Source organism: Fusarium redolens (assembly GCF_020744475.1).
Source record: "Fusarium redolens strain MPI-CAGE-AT-0023 chromosome Unknown BKA55scaffold_16, whole genome shotgun sequence".
NCBI lineage: Eukaryota > Fungi > Ascomycota > Sordariomycetes > Hypocreales > Nectriaceae > Fusarium > Fusarium redolens.
Window position 1 is genome coordinate 121,975 of NW_025763679.1, and position 17,745 is coordinate 139,719.

The following is a 17,745-nucleotide window of genomic DNA, read 5'->3' on the forward strand; positions in this document are numbered from 1 at the left end:
CGATGGGATTCTTAGCTCATTCCAAACAAAGCGGCAGTGCAACGTCGTAGACGCCCGCTCACCTTGGCTAGTTGGTGATCTACAGGGTATCGATTCCTGTCTCACGGATCCATCATCAGTGAAGCCGGGGCACGGGACGGTAAAGCTAGCTCAGGGTCTACAAAGAAACGGTGCTATACTCACGAGAGGTCTATTGCTTTACTTTTCTAGGGCAAAAAACTTCAAGATGGCTATTCACTGGGCGCATTTGCAGCCGGAACAAAGGAAACCTCTGGTGCAGCAAGTTGAGGTTAGGCCTGAGTTGGTGGTGATGTCGAACTAAAATCTTATCGACCGTCTCCACGGAGGAAATGGGGATTTCAGTTAGCATCACCGTAACACTGATAGGCCTACACAGGATCCATTGGGCTTGGTGTCTTTCATGCGAAGCTGGCATGTGATATACCACAACAGACTGGACAGGGAGGGATAAACAGTACCAGAACCTTCAGTTGAAATGCACTGCAGTCCATCACGGAGCCCAAGGCGCACCCACGCTTCACGAATGTTGACGCCAATTTTTTTTAACCAGATACTTCGCCAGTCATCATGGAGGAACGGATCCGCAACCTTATGCGTAAGCTTACGTATGAAGCTACGCTGTGATGTTGACTGGAAGGCTTCTACTCGATCCTCGGCGCCCTTTCCGATTATCGTCATCAGCCATCTTGATTCGTCGATCCCTGCGGTGCATGAGTATCCCACTTACCCTGTATGAGCCTAGACCGAGATGTCAATATCGAATTTGCGGGGTATTGCATGCACTTAATTTAATAAATATAAATCGGCAATCGGGCATGACACTTCATTACACTTCGTTACATTCGGAATGGCAGATTGTTGTTTTGTACCGGCTTGTATGAATGTGTCGTGCGTTGGTTGTCAGCGTAGGTGCCGTTGCAGCATTTGGATTGCTGAACCCAAAGCGTGACATGTCAGTACGAGGTGTCGGAGCTGAATGGGTTTTCTTTTACGCCTGCAAATATCAAAACTTCTTTCTTTGGCTCGTATATAATGTCACGCAAAGGATATCATGCAAAGTAACCGACAGTGGATAGAGGCTCGTCAATTCGATAGTTCAAATGGCTACTTGATACCCAACAACCAAGTCTCGTGTCAGCTGACAACGTTTCACACGATATGCGATGGACCGAAAAAGGCACAGGGTACGAGACGCTATCTCTTTGAGCGGCACAAGGCATCAAAGAAGTCAATCGCCCCACTTGACCCCACGTACAGCGAGTCTACATAAGATAGGTGAGGCTGTCTCCAAAAGGGCTGTATTTCTCTGTAACTGGTCTACCTCTATTACAGTATAGCCTCTTTTTTAAGCCTATTTTATTGGCTTCTATCTTTCTCAAGCTATCCTTATTGGCTATCAGTCTTCTATATACAAGCTGGTCTGTATTGGCAGAATTAATTCCTCTGGTTGGCTCGTTACCCCTGTATTGACCGCTTTGATGCCTTGTGCCGCTCAAAGAGATAACAGGAACTACAAAATAATACGGCGATGGCCATTTATATCTCACGCGACTGCAAAATCACCGAATCCATGTTCTGAGCAAATGTCGGACCGACGCCAAGGATAACAGTCGGAGGAAAGTAACGGCGCTGCAGTTCGATTGACATGTTCAGCCTTCGCTTATTATTAGACTTTTGTCTTCAAGATATGCAGGCAATTAATTGATTCCGTGGAGGGGCTCACCTCGGTCTTATTTAAAGACCTCAAATTTTACCCGAGGCATAGTCTTAACTCCGCGGGATTTGATCTGTTCATAGAAACAGAAGCACTTCCATACACAATTATGTGTAATCACTGGACCCGTTGTTGTCTCACAATTGGATAAGAAAAGCCAAGTGATATCTTTTCTAATTAAAGAAGGTGTTAGTCATGGCCCGCTCGGGTTGTAACAATGCCGAGAGATATGCTACTGTAACTTACTCAGTACTATGGGGTAATAGTCCAAAAACGAAGAAGATGAGATGTCTGTGTCTGTGTATCTTCCAGATCATTATTCATGTTAAACTAGCTGCAGTTCGTTGGGCTGAAAAGAGTAAGTAGTTCGTTCCAGATTATAAGCATGAGGCCACGAACCGTTACAGGGATGCAACAGGCTGGTTAGAGATAGAGCCACATAATAGTCTCGTCGTAGCGTTCAAAGGGTCTCCGGAAATCATTCCTAGCGATATAATCAGGGGTCCAATCGATCCAAGCAGGGCCAAGTCTTGTCTCTTCCAAACAGAGCCACAAAACTCGTGTCATATCAATAGCGTACCGGATGCATGGGAATAGCTTCCTAGCTCTTACTCCAGCTCTAAAAACCATTGGCTTGGCCATACTAAGTCTCGATCGGTTCTCGGAGGCTTTTCGTCCAGCATGGTCAATGATCCACCGGTAACAAGTACCAGAACAGGTATGAAGGCTTCCTCAGCAAATGAAGCTATCGGGATTTCGGGAATAGTGCCATAGGGCCCGATTTCTGAAGCGAGGACCTCCTGCAATCGCACTAATCTGCTGTGCATATAACCCCTGTCGTTACCCCTGAATCTGTGATCAAGCTCAGACCCTTCAGGTTGTCGTTTTCCCTGGAACATTATGGAGTACGCGTACCTAACGTTAATCGTTGTCTATGGTGGAAAATAGCATTATGAACTTTTGAACGAGCTTGGCGTACAAGATCAGCAACGGATGACTATACGCTCTGACAGAGTCCACAGAATATCCTGTATATCTGTGGCTTTGCGTGACAATCATGCGACTACCTGCGTCCGGGATCCTGGGTCGAGTCATTGTCTGCAGCAGGGCTTCAAGCCACCAACTTTGCAGCCTAGCGTCAGCAAGAAGCAAATGTTCGCTTAAGTTAGTAGTTCTCAGATCTACGCGGGGATTCAGATAAGAGATAAGACTGGCTGCGCACTGATTCGGCTGTGCATGCCAGGCAAAAAGCCTTCAACAAACATTAACTGGCGTGATCCCAGCAAGCCATATCGACGCTTCATCTGAAAACGGTCACTCGAAGCGCTGGGCGCAGATCCGTCAATCGAGCTCGCGAGTCAGCACCCTTGCCGGGCTAGGCGTTATCCGCGAGATATCCTTGGTTCGAGAGCCTCGATAAGGTTCACTAGACCATGCTACTAAAAAGATGGGATGGGTGGAGAGCTAGAACGCGGGGAATGGGACAAACTCTGTAATATCCGACGCATTTGGGGCCGTTGTTGAAAAGGAGAGAGAGGGCCGGTTGCTCAAAATGCCAACCCTGCGCTGCCTGGATTTCGTATTTGTTTTCTGCACTTGTGAGTGTGGGTTCGACATCTCATCGCCATCATGCTTGATGAGAGCGCGACGACGGTGGACCCCAAGGGTCTGGCGCGCGTTCTGCTTGGTGTCTCCATCTTTTTTCTGATTCCTACAGCGATAATTGTTGTTCTGCGATGTTTTGTTCGATTAAAGTATCGTCTCTTTGGTATCGATGATGGTCTCATGCTTATCGGATGGGTGAGTTTGTATCACAGTGAGACAAAACATAACACTAACCGAGTCAGATACTTCACGTTGCATTCACTGCTGTTGGTATTCGTGCCATTTATGGAGGCCTGGGAACAAAAGATGAAGACCTGAACGCATACCTGCAAGTCGATGGTCGAAAGGTAATTCGTGTCGAGTATCAACTCAACATCCATGCTAACCAATGCACAGTGGATGTGGATTGGCCAAGTACTCTATAGCTTCTCGTTGACGCCTCTTAAATCGTCAATCTGCGTCACCCTTCTACGAATTGCTGTCACTAAAACTCATCGAATCATTGTCTGGGCAACTCTCATATTCACCATAGTCACCATGCTCTACAACACCATCGGCACCTTTTTCGCATGTATGCCACTCTCCTCCAATTGGGACAATCGCGGAAACTGCTCTTTGCCATTCATAATGAGCCTGGGTTATGTCGTGTCAATCAGTGCGGTTATCTCAGATTGGATTTGTGCTATTCTGCCTATTTTCATGTTATACAAGTCCCACATGAGAAAGGCCACCAAGATCTCTGTCAGTATTATCCTTGGACTGGCTGCACTGTAAGTTGTAATGTCGAAGTTGAAGACACATGTCTAATCTCACAATAGGGCTTCGCTGTGTACTCTTATTCGCCTGCCCTACTTGAAAGCGTTTTCGCATCCTCAAAATTATTTATGTTGGTTCGCCACGAAAGCGGTTTCTGTTGCCATACTAACAAAAGCAGATCACGTTGCAAACATCGTCCTCTGGTCCACTCTTGAATCAGGAATTGGAATAATCGCTGGATCATTACCGTCACTACGAAAACTCGTCAGCTCTCGTTTCCATTTCGACTCCTCGACGGGTAGCTCTCCGACTCACATCACACCATTTTCTGGAACCAGCAGAGCTGTTATCACATCGCAATCAGTATCAGCAGCACGCCGGACCCATAGAGGCGAAGTTGGCGATAATTGGGAGCAGCTTGATGATGTTGAGGGTACATCCAGTCAGAAGATTTATGTCAAGGTGGATTTAGAGATGCAGTCTTTGGAGAGACCAGAAACATCGAGGGAGTCACATGGGTCTCGTGAAGATTTGGTACATCCATAATCAGGTTTTTAATATTATTTGTATTCTAGCTAGACTTCGAATGGGACAACAGTACAGAGAGATTTGCCCGGCCTTGCGTGCAGAGGGTTCATCAGCTGGTAATGAGCTGGGGCAGATATTAATTTCTGTAATCAGTTTCATAAACTCTACGTGAAATATCGATGTGATAACTCATGGACTCCATAAAATATCTAATGCAGTACAACCTACGTTGTTCTTTTTCTTATGCTTATTTTGATACTATTTCTTGGACTCGTGAAGGAATTGCAGGACGAAGCGAAGACCATTGACTGCACTTTCTCTGGGAAATATTGAAAGCGGTGAAATAGTAGACTTGCATACTGCACACTTGGATATAGGCATGGAATGAAACGGTGTTGGCTTTCTCATAGGTGCTGAATTTATTCAACACGATGGACCAGCGTATCGATAAGACATTTGATAATTGCTTTGCCTCTGACTTGGAATACCGTTATTGGGAAGAAACGATTATAGCCTTCCCATAATTTCTTCTGTAGGATTCGTCAAAGTATCGTCCGACATGAGGCCGATCTCAATGAATTTCAGTTGTCGCTAGTCGCCTTGTCAGTGAGTACGAGTAAGACGGCGACAACTACCGAACATTCAGCGGTTGAAGGGTTTCTCGCAGCTCCCTTGCAGATCAGATCGGCTGCTGGAGTAAATCGTAATTCCGCGATGACGTATACCAGGGCACTCAAAGATCAATTTTCGGGTAGTGTAATGCTAAGGTAATGATCTCCTAAGAAAGGTTTGTGCAGGTTGTGCAGGTCGGCTATGGGATGTCTTGGCGACAGCTTCCCCACTCGGCATTGACTGATTCTCCTCTTTGGTGCCCAAGAGCACTTATAATCTAGCTTCAGCTCCGTCCAGCTGTCTCAACATCTTATCACATTAACCCAACCAGCACCATGCTTTCATTCTTGAGATCTTCCGGGCCAGCGCGCACTCAAAATGCCCAAAACAACCCAATCTTATACGAAGGCGGCAAGTCTTCTGTCACCTTCTCGGGACCGGGCTCAAAATACATCATGACCCATCGGATCCCACCAACAGACGAAGAAAATGGTGTTTCCATCATCGCTCCGCCATTTCATTATCACATCTACCAAGATGAATTCTTCCGGGTCCAGTCCGGCAAGGGTAACTTCTATCGCGGCCTTGATCCAAAGCCCTTTGCCGTCCTGTCCGACGACCCAGATGGTCAAGCTACCGCCTCCGTAAAGGCCGGCTACTTTCACCGCTTCGAAAATGCAACCCACGACCGAGATCTTGTCGTGGATATTCATCTGACGCCGGAGTCATATGAGAATGAACAGCAATTCTTTAGGAACTTCTTCGGGTACTTGGATGACTGTAAAGCTGCGGGTAGTGCACCTAGCATTTTTCAGCTCCTTGTATTTCTCCACAGCGCGGATACTCCGTTGGTCATTCCAATTCCCTGGGAATTCTTGGGTCGGGTGGTCAGTCGAATCTTGCTCACGACTGCTGCTTATTGGGGGAGATTTGTGCTGGGCTACAAGCAGACGTATCCGGAATATTATGATGCAAAGAAGTCGATATAACAGAGGCCTCAACCAAGAGAATTTGCACAGAGAACATCCAATTTGATTCATGATTTATCTTTTAAATTGCACGTTGCTTAAACAACTACACCTATAACCTCTGCCTCCTGCTTGATAGTATCTTGTTTCTGAACGCCTTCGGAGCCATCTCGAGCCTTTCGAACCTTGTAGCTGAACATCTCGTTTGAGGGTACCGAGTTCCTATCCCGCATCTTGTCGGCTGTCTCGATTCCGATCACAGGAACTCGGTACTCGTACTCTGCATCAGGATGTCCTGTCTGACCCGGAATTGGATACGGGAAGGGCAAGTATTCGGGCATAAGTCCAAGCTGTCGGAGAGCAGTACCTTGATCCCAAGAGATATGTTCATGGTACAAGCGATCGCCACGGATGTTCACGACAGCTGTGAATGGTATCTCTGCTCTTTGGAAGGTAGGCGGAATTCCTGGTAAGCTATGGCATGGTAGTTAGTCATGAGAAGTCGCGATGAGTTCTAAGGGAACAGGATCTTACAGCCAGTCAATCTCACGATCGTGAGTGAATTTGTAGATGAACTCGTCAATCACACGGTCAATGCCTATCGTGCGACTAATGAGGTCAAGTGTGGTATCGAGGGAGTTGTTGAAGATGAAGTTATCTGTGTAGAACTTCGTAAGGCTGCTTCGGCCGATGCCGCCGGTCAACTGGAAAGAATTAGTCAACTCAAGTGTTCCGTATCAACACAGGAAGACTAACCGTTGGAACATGATTCACATAAGGCTCCTGGACCATGGTGCTCATAGTATGCTGCACGGATCGATCACTAAACTCATACCAGGTATGTTCATCCCAAATAGCCTCAAGGTCAAAGAAAGGTCCGTTCAACTTGGGCTTTAAGAACTGGAGATTACGCGTGTGAGATACCGACTCGGTTGTATAGTGAAAGTGAGGATGTCCTGGAGTCGCGAAAGCATAGCTTGAAGACTCCTTGTAAGGGTAGTGCGATTGACTTGAGAGCTTGAAGTCTTGGCCAGCAATATGCTTCAACAGAGGCTCTTTGCTGGAGGTCAGAGTCTCTTCCGACTCTGCGTCGGCGTAAAGAACACTGGCAACAATCTCTGGGGTCTGATCAATTCCCGGAGCAGCGATATTCCATAGTTGAGGCTCATATGCTAGGAACGTGTTAGAACGCAGGCATGGTAAGAGGGAGAAGCATCAACCACGACTTACAAACCAAGCCGACTTTGTCGTTGAGGTCACACTTCTCACATTGCTTTAAAGCATCGATTGCTTCTCCGAGAACAACTCCGCTGTCCTTTCCTTCAAATGCAGCAGCTTCAATCTGAACAACTGCATAGCCTTCTTCAGCCCACTTTACCAATGAGGAAGGGACACCTTCGTAGAAAGCCACTGGGTCCTCAGTAGTGGCGGAGAGAATGATGAGACCGGGACCGTGGCCTCGTCTGGAGAGTGGGTACAGCAAAGATAGACCAGGCCTCAAAACCTTGAGATTGATGGATGGGAGAGGGGCTGGTGGCTTGCTGATGTCTGCGTACATGGCTGAAGAAGTATACTGGCACGAGTAGAAGGTTATGTGGTTTAAGAAATAGGTCTGCTGAGGTCAACTGGTGTTGGAATTACAGCTATGATCATGGATCCGACTGAAGCTATTACGGTCTTCTTAAGCAACGAACTGCAGCATCAAAGACTCATCCTGATTCAGTTGTCTATATCCGGATTGCCGAGATATCATTGGAATGATATGGTCTGATCTCATGACAGAAGCCATTTGAGTCAATGTCCACATCTTCATTCAACCCGTCATAGACACGAGGTCATTAGTAACGATTACAATCACTTGAGTCAGATACGAGGGTGGAGTTGGCGAGATAGAGCTAAACGATAGCGCTTATCTCCCCGGACTTTGCTTGTGTTAGCGGCTGTGCCCACTAAATGATAGCGGGTATGGGCACCTGGAGCGTGCGTTTTCCGCTGAGCGGCCCGCGACCAAGTATTGGGAACGCCTATAATTACTAGTCACCACATACCGCACATCTATAAATGCCGTTGTCCGAGACGCTGCTCATTGATTGGCCTTCAGAAGACGGTAGTTAAATCAGGTCTGTGAGGCTGATGATGAGTGGTGAATCTGCAGGCCTAGCTGGCAGAAGGCTCACCTATACTTAGTGGGTTTGGCATCATGGGACTTTGGATCGAGCCATAATAGAATGACACGACATTGCTCCCTGAACTGCAGTCGTCTGTGATAATACAACCGCCCAAAAACTTATTAAATCTTCACTGGATCTATGAGCGAGCATTAGTAAATGTAGAAATGCCTTACTTATAACGTAGAACTCAAGAGGCCGGAGAAAATACGACTTGGCAGTTGCATGAACTCTCTATCATCTGGTTGAATTGAGGAAGAGTATTCACCACCCGGTAGCCGATATTCCTGTACAAATTAGTGTTCCTTCGCTCCATACCCGATAGCTAGTAATACAACAGTAATGCAAGTCTGCAATCATGATAGAAGCGATGCCAGTAATGTGTCCCGGTAGTTTGGTTAGATCGCGACGCCTCAACGTGTTCAAATCTTAGTGCGGAATTTCCCTTTCCAAGTGCGGAACACTCCATCACTAACCTCTGCTGCCCCATAGCCGATTGTCGCTGACAAGGTATTCACTGCAATTGGGCAACTCTACACGGGGATATCGCCAAAGTTGGTTCTGATAAGCGGCTAAATATCAGTGGTCGACATGGTTTACACTTGATAAAGGACCCCACGAGACCAAATCTGATACCGTCTAGCTCACGATATGCATCCCTGGTCTAGACCATAAAGATAAAGTCGGGGTAGATAACCTGGGGTAGCAACCGAGTTCGGATCCAGTAGAAATAAGGAGAAGATCGCCCATTGAGATTGTGAAGACAGACTGAGTCACTTCCTCTTCCTCTTCATCTTCATTGACTTCCCTTTCACGCCTATAGCCACAAAGACACAACACAGAGGCAAGTATGGCTTCCCAAGAAGTGCAGCAAGTGGTCGATGACAAAGTCACACCATACAGACCGGCCGATGAGGATGTTGTCTCCATCAAAGGCGAGACGCTTGAGTCTCATGAAGTCTTCCAGCAGACAGATGATGGCGTGCAGTTCAGAACCGTCAGCTGGCAGCGAGCCACCATCATCTTTCTCAAGATCCAGTTCGCCATGAGCATTCTGAGCGTGCCTGGTGCTTTTGCGACGCTTGGTGCCGTTGGAGGCGGTCTGTCGCTTGTTGGCTGGCATACTCTGAATACATGTAAGCCAAGTGCCCAATCGATGATATAAAGAGGTTAAGTTTGACTAACAACCCTTGCATAGATACGGCAGTTATTCTGGGAGAATTCCGAAACCGTCACCCCGAGTGCCATAGTATGTTCCCAACACCCATTTGAAGCTTATGCCGTTAGCTCTAACAATGTAAATAGCACTCGCTGATATGTGCGGTCGTCTCTGGGGCCGTATTGGCAAAGAACTCGTTGGCCTGCAAATCCTGGTTGCTCAAGTTCTCATCTCAGCCGCCGGCATCGTTTCAATCTCAACGGCTTTCAACGCCATCTCCAACCACGGCGCATGCACCGTCATCTTCACCTTCATCGGCGCGATTTCTATCACATTATTCTCCTCGGTGCGAACCTTCAGCCGCCTCGGCTGGCTTACATGGATCGGATTCTTCACATTCTTCGTGGCTGTCTTCATCTTCGTCGTTGCTGTAACCCAGCAAGATCGCCCTGCAATGGCCCCTCAGACTGGTGACTACGAGCTCGGTTGGACTGCCATCGCTCACCCAACCTTTGTAGCTGGTATCACCGCTTCAGCCAACATCTTTATCAGCAACAGTGGTTCATCTATGTATCTGCCTGTCCTGTCAGAAATGAAGCGCCCCGAGCACTTCAGAAAGGCCGTGCTTGTTACAGGTGTCCTCGTGCTTGCTATGTACCTGTCCTTCTCCCTCGTCATCTACAGATGGTGCGGCGTCTGGCTCGCAACCCCTGCTTTTGGAAGTGCAGGCCCTCTGTTCAAGAAGATCTCGTATGGAATCGCACTTCCGGGTCTTATCATCGGCGTCGGCATTTACCAGCATGTGGCTGCCAAGTACATCTTCGTCCGTATCCTGCGAGACTCTCACCATCTTCAGGAGAACACGATGGTTCATTGGACTACCTGGATTGGAAGCAATCTTACTCTCGGAATCCTCGCTTTTATCGTTGCCGAGGCTGTCCCCATTCTCAACTACCTCTTGGGTCTTGCCGGAGCTATCTGTTTTGCCCCTTTCAGTTTGATCTTCCCTGCTCTGCTTTGGATGCAGGATTTCAAGCATTACAGAACGGATACTGCGTCTAGGAAGGCGACCTATTGGTCACATGCTCTTATCGTACTCGTTGGATCTTTCATGGTCATTGCCGGAACGTGAGTCAATCGATGGTCCTTGTACTCTGTGCGATAACTAACCCCCTTTAAAGTTATAGTGTGGCCGTATCCATCCAGGACGCATACCGATCCGGTCTAATTGCGAAAGTCTTCAACTGTGCTGATAACTCTGGAACCATCTCTTGAGCTGTAGAGTAGCGTTTCATAGGTCGACCCATGGCGGCTGATTCGGGAAGGAAAGGGAGGGGGAGACCTAGCCTAGTTGTGAAATAGAGCAAACATTCTTGAAGTGGCGTTCCAATACGAGGTGGCGTGAGATAAGGGATTTGTTATTTATATGATGCTTGCATTCGTAACACTACCCGCTGTTGAGTAAGGGAGAGGATACCCGCTTATCAAGTGCGTTATCCGACGGGCGGGCCGCGAATCTCTCTAATATCACAGGCGGATAATGTACTGCCGCGTACCATCGATGCTAAGTGAAAGAAGTACCAAGAGGAGCTCACGATGGTTGGTATTGGTGTCAAGATATATTTAGCATGCTCTTTGACTACTTATTCATGCCAACCTGATCGAAGGCAACACCTCTGTGTTCACAGTGAAGTCGTGGCAGTATCTAGCCATAAATAGTCAAGGTGTAATGCCAAGCGAATGTCTATTGATATCTAAAGCGAATGTTCACAGTAATCCGATTCTATATCACGAGTGTGTGTCCGTATAAGCCAACCCATACCTTGCATGTTCTCATGAACAAAATTGTGTTGGCACCATCCTTCAAGAAAGCCCCTTGGCAATGTTGGCATACTGAGAGTTGGGGTAGGTCAAACAGTTGTTAGTGCTATCAAGCGTACCAAGCTTCTTAGAGCTGGTGCCGATCAGCGAATTAGCACCAGTCTTGTCAGCAGACGCCTCCCAGAACATGCTTCCGCCAAGCTTACGGTTCTTGATGTATAGAACCTTGTTCTCGACCATACCAGGGGTATCGAAAGAGATAAGCTCCTTCGTGTTGGAGTCATAGCTGTAGGAGGCCTGAGCATCGCGGTCATAAACAAGACTAGCTCCAGCCTTGGGCAAAGCCTTGTAGTCCCAGATACCGTTCTCCCAGCTTCCAGATCCGACACCAGAGTATGGCTGTCCAAGACCGGCAGTGTTCTCAAATGCGCGACCGTAGATGGGCATACCGAGAACCATCTTAGCGGAAGGGACGCCACCGTTGACGTAAGCCTTGACAGCCTGGTCAGTGTTGAAGGGCGTAGCGTTGGGGATCTTGGTGTTGGCGTATTTGTTAGCTTGATGCCCCGAGAAGGCGCTCCAAGAGCCGGCGTAGTCATAAGCCATCAGGTTGACATGGTCGAGGACCGATCCCAGGTCCTTCATCTTGAGCTTGTTGTAGTTATCGGGACCGGCTGGAGCGGCGATGGAAAGCTGGAAGTGATATCCATTGGCATATTGCTTGGAGTAGGCATCGAGCTCGTTGCGCACAGCCTGGAGAAGAAGGATCATGTTGCTGGCATCGGTAGCGTTGGCGGGATATTCCCAATCGATGTCGATACCATCGAAGCCCCAGTCCTTCATGAGAGTAACGGAGCTCTTAGCGAAGGTGGATCGGGTAGCAGCTGAGGCAGAAGCAGCTGGAAAATTAGTTGACCAGGTCCAGCCGCCGATGGAGAGCATGACTTTGAGCTTTCGGTTGGCCTTCTTGAGGAGAAAGAGCTGCTTGACGCATCCGTAGGCATTGTTACCGGGCTCCGCCCAGGCTGTGTAGAGTCAGTATACTATCTCAGTATTGGCAAGCAGATGGGCTTACAATCGCCAGTGTAGTGCTTCTCAAGATCGGCATATGAATCGCCAGTGTAACTAAATGCTATGAACATCTTGTTGGGCAGTGTTCTCGGAAGGGAAGACTTACACGGTTCCATCAGCTCTCACATTCATGAAAGCATAAAGCACATGAGTCAGTTGCGATGCGGGAAGGTTCTGGGGTTGATAGTTACGCCCATAGATACCCCTGCATGTGATGAGTGAATGAATCAAGAGCATGTGAGAAGAAAAGCGTACCAGTTGACAAAGTAAACGGCGTTGACGCTGCCCGTCGCCTCCTCAGAGATTTCATCGTTGTTGGCTGGAACAACAAGGGCGGGAATGCCAGAAGTCATATCATCGAGTGCGACCATTGTAAATGTGAAGTTGAGCTAGTGGAAGTGTTTGGGAATATTGTAAAGTTGTATTTGATGTTAGAATTGTTATTGATCCTTCGTCTGTCGAGTACCGTTCTTCAAGAGCATTATATATGCCTGAAATCATCCTCAAAAACATCACGTCCAATACACTCTCTGTAGATAACGGAAAATCCGTCATTCTCAAAAGTCATTGACTCGTCTCAGCAGGGCCTTCAAAGACATGTTGAGTTGCAGCGTTGGAAGAAAGAACATGTGCAGAATACTCAAGTGACTTTTGCAAGGCTGTGATGACTTGGTATTATTGCGGAAAAGTGATTATAGTAGCGACCGATAGAGAGACAGCGGTCATAAATGGTCGGTTGCAACGTTGCAGATCTGTTTCAGCGTCTACGGCGATCATAACAACTGTCAAGAACACATAGCGAAAGCAGTTCCCGGAAATAATGAAGCCGAATATTCGGGAGCGATCTGCTCATGAGTTAGAGTCGGGTGATATCGTCGCTTGCGATTCACTGTCGCATTTGGTTTGACAGCTACGTAAGTACTTGCTGGCCATTAAGGTTAAACTTTAGGCTGCTAACACAGGTGATGAGGACACGATATTGATTTAACAGTAGGTCTGATAAACAGGCTTTCTCCGATAAGGTTGGCGACAGCAGCAGAAATAACAAGATAAGGTAGTTGGGGGCACGTCACTTGATTTATGTCTGGTAGTGACGATGTAACCCAAAACTGAGTTTATTCTATGAGCTGGTGTTTTTAATCGTAGTTGCAAACTAAGGTAGTATTCGCAAGAGCGTGATATGGGCACCGGGCTAGTGAGGTGGCACTACCGGTGACCTTCGATATGAGCCAAGCGAGTGAACTATGGCCCCCAGGTTCTTATTCCTTGTGCCTTGTTCCCCCGATCAAGATGTAAAGTAGGTAAATTATCGTGTTATAGAAGTAACGTAGCGATCCAAAGGCACTTGAATGCCAAGCGAAATGAATCACCTCCGGCATTTGGAAGAAGCTATCATCCTGGCAAGCCCGCTCGGAGATTTCCAAGCGCCCAAAAAGCTCTTGTGATCACTTCGTCACTTCGAAAAGCCCAATACTACATCAAGGTCGTATCTTAAGTTACCATGACGTCTGCATTAGGAAGGTGGCTAACCAATGGGACGTTCGCCCAAGACATTTGAACAGGTGGCGCATGTCTCACTGCCGAGTCTAGTCTGACTGATAAAGGATAGTCAGATATCACCATCAGCAAATCATGTTGCAACGATCGCTTCGCCAGTCAGCAAAGGATTTGGGCCGGGCCATTACTCGATGTCGATAGAAAGTCCGGCGCACGAGGAGAGATGGTCATTAGTTTCTCAAAAGAAGATAAGACTATTGATTCCATGTTTTTGATCGAATTTTAGAACCAAGGTTCTCTGATCGCATCCAATATCTTGTTACCTCGTTCCTACTGACTCCAAGGAAATATTATGCAAAGGATGGAATACTGCTACTTGAACTAATTCCAACACTCAGGAGATCCATATAATTCACCAACACCTCACTATCAGCATGAAGATCTTGCTGCACCCAAATAGCCTGGATAGCATTTGTCACAGCCTTCATACTTCTGATCCGCGCATCGCGTTGAGTCCTATCAATCAAGTTGAGAATCGCCACCCGCTGATCATCCCTCCGTGATTCACACGCCAGAATGAGCAACGGGAAGAAGTGAATGCAGGTGCATGTCGTGACTGGCCCGTTGAACAGTGTATCCACTAATGAGTCCAGCACTGCGGGTGCCTCCCATGGACTCTGCGAAACGCGTGCGATGTATATCCGTGTCGCTACGCGGTATAACTCCAAGGCGAATGCGCTTTCGGGATTCAGATCGTTCGGAACTGGGCTAGCGATGAGATCGTCGACTTGTGCTTCAAGGCGTTGGAGTGAGTCGCGATATTCTGGGCTCTGACTTTTGGGATCTTGTGGATCGATTACAATATCGCACGTTTCAAAAAGGAGACTCATTATCGAATACGTTGGATCTATAGAGGGGTGATTCTAAGAATTTGGTCAGTCACTAAGCTCTAAGTCCGTTCCGGAGAAAGCATACAGGTCTGTAGATTGAAAATGGCGGGGTCGTTACACGACGAGAGCGTTGGCTCAATCTGATGGAAGTCTTTTGAGCCAGTGCTTTATGTCGCCAATGCTGCGTGCTGAAACGTGAGAGCGTATGGTGATAGTTGACCCAGTCAAGGAGAGTGTATGTTTCACTCTCACCGGAATGGTCGCTGAGTTGAGTGGCTTGAATGACATCTACAGCGCCCCAAATATGCCACAGCCATTCACCTGAGCTCTCAGAAGGACGTAAAGTCTGAAATGTCAGCAGGACCTCAATGGTCTCCGGAATCACGTACCTCAAATGACCCAAGCAGCATGGAGGCAGCCACGTGCTGGGAGGCATTCACTAAGGACAATTCACCGCCTTCGGCAGAGGTAGATAGCAGATGAAGGGCCTGTACTTTGAACTTGAGAGCTGTTTCGCTTAGGCCGTGATGGTGAAGGGATGAATAGGCTAGGATAGCGTGTAGAAGAGCTGAGGCTGAAGGACTGTTGTTGATCATGGCCATTGTCATGAGTGCATCACGGATTCCGGCAGTTGACGTGCCGAGTGTGACCAAGGACAAGTGCGCTAAGTCACGGACTAGTATGCGAGTCAGAAGACGTGGACATGGTGAATGTGCTATAGCTCTCACAGTATTGTAACAGTTCATTCTGATTGGTATGTATCGCGGGCTGCCTTAGTTGCCTTGAAGGTGATATGGTTACATGTTTCTGGTGTTGTTGTGATGATATGTAGTTATGTAGCTCGACATCGTGAAATGATGTGTTGATCAAGAAGAGGCGGCTAGGTATCTCGCTCGTCTTTCGTGAGGATACAAGCGCTTGCGTTGCCGTAGTGCATACTATCGCTCGCTTCCTGTCATTGTTCCGGGGCCACGATAAACGAGCTTCATAACCATGGCATGTTAATTGAGACCGCTTGCACTTGTTACAATTCGGTCGGACTCCGTCACATTGAATCTTGCGAGCTGATGCCGATGCTTAGTGATGACCAATTCCCAACCCGCTTTGCTGGCACTAACCTGCGCAAGTCCAACAGCTTTTTCGGGGTTTCATCTCAGCTGTATTAACCCGAACACCGATTGATTCGTTTCCGGCAGCGATATCGTTTGATAGATGGATGCAGTGAGATCTAAATCTCTCGGTCAAAGTTGCTAGTGATGGGGTCTCTCAGATGATAAGCAGACCGGGAATTTGTCATCAGCACTAAGTTTAGAAGCACCAATCATCAACCTAGTGGGCATTCCCCTGTCATCATGTCCCCCACTGGAAGCAACTTTTATCGAAACAAAGATCGGATTCTTCTCTACGCTAAGCCTCAAAGACGATCGGACTTTTTAGATGCTCGTGAAGAGTCCGGCTCCAAAGAACTACCGGAACATGGATATTCGTCAGCTAAGGACATATTAGAAATCATCGTAGATTGGGATAACTGTAGAGTAATGGCTGAGACTCTTAGAAGATGAATATAGTGTATATATACTGGTTGAGCTCCTCTAAAGGACTACTACTCAGCAACATCTCAAACCTGCAAACCTATCAGCATTCTCACCACTGCTCACTCTCCTAAAAATGTCTACTTACCTCGTCACCCAAGCCACAGGCCAACAAAGCCAATGGGTCATTAAACACCTCCTCAAAGCTGGCCACAAGATCCACGCCGTCGTCCGCAACATCGAAAAGGTCCCAACTCTGCTGAACGACTCCAACATCACCCTCTTTCAGGGAGAAAGCAAGAACTTTGATGATGTATTCAATGCTGCTCGGGGCTGCGAAGCCGCTTTTCTCAACACTGTTTCCTTCCCTGGTCTCGAGCTTCTTCAGGCTAAGACAATTGTTGAAGCTTGTGAGAAAGCTGGCGTCAAGAATCTCGTTGCCGCTACCGTCATTTGTGCGGATAGGAAGGACATATGGGAAAATGAAGGTGTAAAGGCTGTTCCTCATCTTCATGGTTACTATACCTCCAAATATGAAGTTGAGAGTATTGTTCGTGCAGGGAAATTCGAATCATACACTATTCTTCGGCCCGCGCTCATCCACTACGACTTTTTTATTCCAGGCGTCTACAATAACTTTCCCCGTCTCCCTACAGAAGGGGAAATAGATGATCTCTTCACCGGCGGTGCCAAGTTCCCTTACACTGACGCTCACGACGTGGGAAAGTATGCTGCTGCGGCCTTACAGGATCACACCAGGTTCCGAAACCAGGAAATTGATCTTGGAAATGAACTGCTTGACTTTGAGCAGGTTCGTGATATTCTGGTCAAGGTCAGCGGTGGAGACGTTGGTGTTGTGAAGCGCACTTTTGAAGAGGTAGAGAAGTTGGGTATCAGTGTTCATGGCCACATGTTTCAGTATTTTGCCAACATGAAGCCTTTTGGCTTTATTGAGGGGCAAGCCAAACAGATCCAGGACAAATTCGGCATTCCTTTTACCTCGCTTGAAGGCGCGTTGCGAAGGGACAAGGTTAGGCTGATGGAGTGTATTCCAGCCAAGAAGGAGGTTCAATGACTGACTGTCATTAATCCTTTAGAAGACTCATAGCCAAAAAAAACTTCATCACATTTCGATCTTTCATATGTGAGGCTCATAACAATGAAATCAATCCAAGGTGACATGTGCAAATGACATTTCTATTCGAGTGGCAAAAAGATTCATGCAACCAACCAATCTCGATAGCTTAAAACGAGGGCATCGCAATGCCCTACTGAATATACTCCTGTCGAGACCCTCCCACAAGTACAAACTCAAATATCCCCAGTCATGAGTCAATTCAAGGGCTCAGGGTATCTACAGATCCTCGCATGCGTAGTGCGCTCGGCAGCCTGGCTCGCCTGCA

The 17,745-nt window shown here is 47.5% G+C and overlaps 6 protein-coding genes across 6 annotated transcripts; 3 read left to right on the plus strand and 3 right to left on the minus strand.

The window, feature by feature from the left end:
• Positions 1-3,364: 3,364 nt before the first annotated feature.
• On the plus strand, positions 3,365-6,225 carry BKA55DRAFT_597286 (uncharacterized protein; the record flags this gene model as incomplete). The annotated part of the gene is made up of 7 exons (XM_046196056.1): positions 3,365-3,535; positions 3,583-3,687; positions 3,737-4,110; positions 4,159-4,630; positions 4,672-4,719; positions 5,189-5,240; positions 5,534-6,225. 7 exons carry the CDS (start codon positions 3,365-3,367, stop codon positions 6,223-6,225), a joined length of 1,914 nt encoding a protein of 637 aa, XP_046044870.1.
• Positions 6,226-6,263: 38 nt separating this feature from the next.
• On the minus strand, positions 6,264-8,065 carry BKA55DRAFT_707721 (uncharacterized protein). The gene is made up of 4 exons (XM_046200721.1): positions 7,435-8,065; positions 6,961-7,376; positions 6,739-6,908; positions 6,264-6,678 (listed from the first exon to the last, which is right to left on the minus strand). The coding sequence occupies exons 1-4, from the start codon at positions 7,760-7,762 to the stop codon at positions 6,303-6,305; spliced, it is 1,290 nt and encodes a 429-aa protein (XP_046044871.1). The 5' UTR covers positions 7,763-8,065; the 3' UTR covers positions 6,264-6,302.
• A 987-nt stretch (positions 8,066-9,052) lies between these two features.
• On the plus strand, positions 9,053-10,900 carry BKA55DRAFT_578485 (transmembrane amino acid transporter protein-domain-containing protein). Its single transcript, XM_046193714.1, has 3 exons — positions 9,053-9,508; positions 9,571-9,621; positions 9,678-10,900. Exons 1-3 carry the CDS (start codon positions 9,223-9,225, stop codon positions 10,661-10,663), a joined length of 1,323 nt encoding a protein of 440 aa, XP_046044872.1. The 5' UTR covers positions 9,053-9,222; the 3' UTR covers positions 10,664-10,900.
• Positions 10,901-11,394: 494 nt separating this feature from the next.
• BKA55DRAFT_694364 (glycoside hydrolase superfamily) lies at positions 11,395-12,794 on the minus strand (the record flags this gene model as incomplete). Its single annotated transcript, XM_046200030.1, has 4 exons — positions 11,395-12,377; positions 12,428-12,477; positions 12,530-12,628; positions 12,679-12,794. The coding sequence occupies 4 exons, from the start codon at positions 12,792-12,794 to the stop codon at positions 11,395-11,397; spliced, it is 1,248 nt and encodes a 415-aa protein (XP_046044873.1).
• A 1,356-nt stretch (positions 12,795-14,150) lies between these two features.
• Positions 14,151-16,071, minus strand: BKA55DRAFT_578492 (fungal-specific transcription factor domain-containing protein). The gene is made up of 5 exons (XM_046193715.1): positions 15,929-16,071; positions 15,539-15,874; positions 15,200-15,486; positions 14,896-15,156; positions 14,151-14,843 (listed from the first exon to the last, which is right to left on the minus strand). Exons 1-5 carry the CDS (start codon positions 15,960-15,962, stop codon positions 14,271-14,273), a joined length of 1,491 nt encoding a protein of 496 aa, XP_046044874.1. The 5' UTR covers positions 15,963-16,071; the 3' UTR covers positions 14,151-14,270.
• Positions 16,072-16,478: 407 nt separating this feature from the next.
• Positions 16,479-17,417, plus strand: BKA55DRAFT_543392 (uncharacterized protein; the record flags this gene model as incomplete). The annotated part of the gene is made up of 1 exon (XM_046190590.1): positions 16,479-17,417. One exon carries the CDS (start codon positions 16,479-16,481, stop codon positions 17,415-17,417), a length of 939 nt encoding a protein of 312 aa, XP_046044875.1.
• Between the last annotated feature and the right edge of the window lie 328 nt (positions 17,418-17,745).

Coding starts and splice junctions, on each gene's coding strand:
- BKA55DRAFT_578492 (XM_046193715.1), bottom strand. CDS start 15,962: ATGAAACCCCGAAAAAGCTGTTGGACTTGCGCAG. Junction 15,487..15,538: donor GAATGAACTGTTACAATACT/GTGAGAGCTATA, acceptor CTCGCATACTAG/TCCGTGACTTAGCGCACTTG. Junction 14,844..14,895: donor CATTTTCAATCTACAGACCT/GTATGCTTTCTC, acceptor CCAAATTCTTAG/AATCACCCCTCTATAGATCC.
- BKA55DRAFT_707721 (XM_046200721.1), bottom strand. CDS start 7,762: ATGTACGCAGACATCAGCAAGCCACCAGCCCCTCTCCCATCCATCAAT. Junction 7,377..7,434: donor CGACAAAGTCGGCTTGGTTT/GTAAGTCGTGGT, acceptor ACACGTTCCTAG/CATATGAGCCTCAACTATGG. Junction 6,909..6,960: donor ATGTGAATCATGTTCCAACG/GTTAGTCTTCCT, acceptor AATTCTTTCCAG/TTGACCGGCGGCATCGGCCG.
- BKA55DRAFT_578485 (XM_046193714.1), top strand. CDS start 9,223: ATGGCTTCCCAAGAAGTGCAGCAAGTGGTCGATGACAAAGTCACACCA. Junction 9,509..9,570: donor CTGGCATACTCTGAATACAT/GTAAGCCAAGTG, acceptor ACCCTTGCATAG/ATACGGCAGTTATTCTGGGA. Junction 9,622..9,677: donor CCGTCACCCCGAGTGCCATA/GTATGTTCCCAA, acceptor CAATGTAAATAG/CACTCGCTGATATGTGCGGT.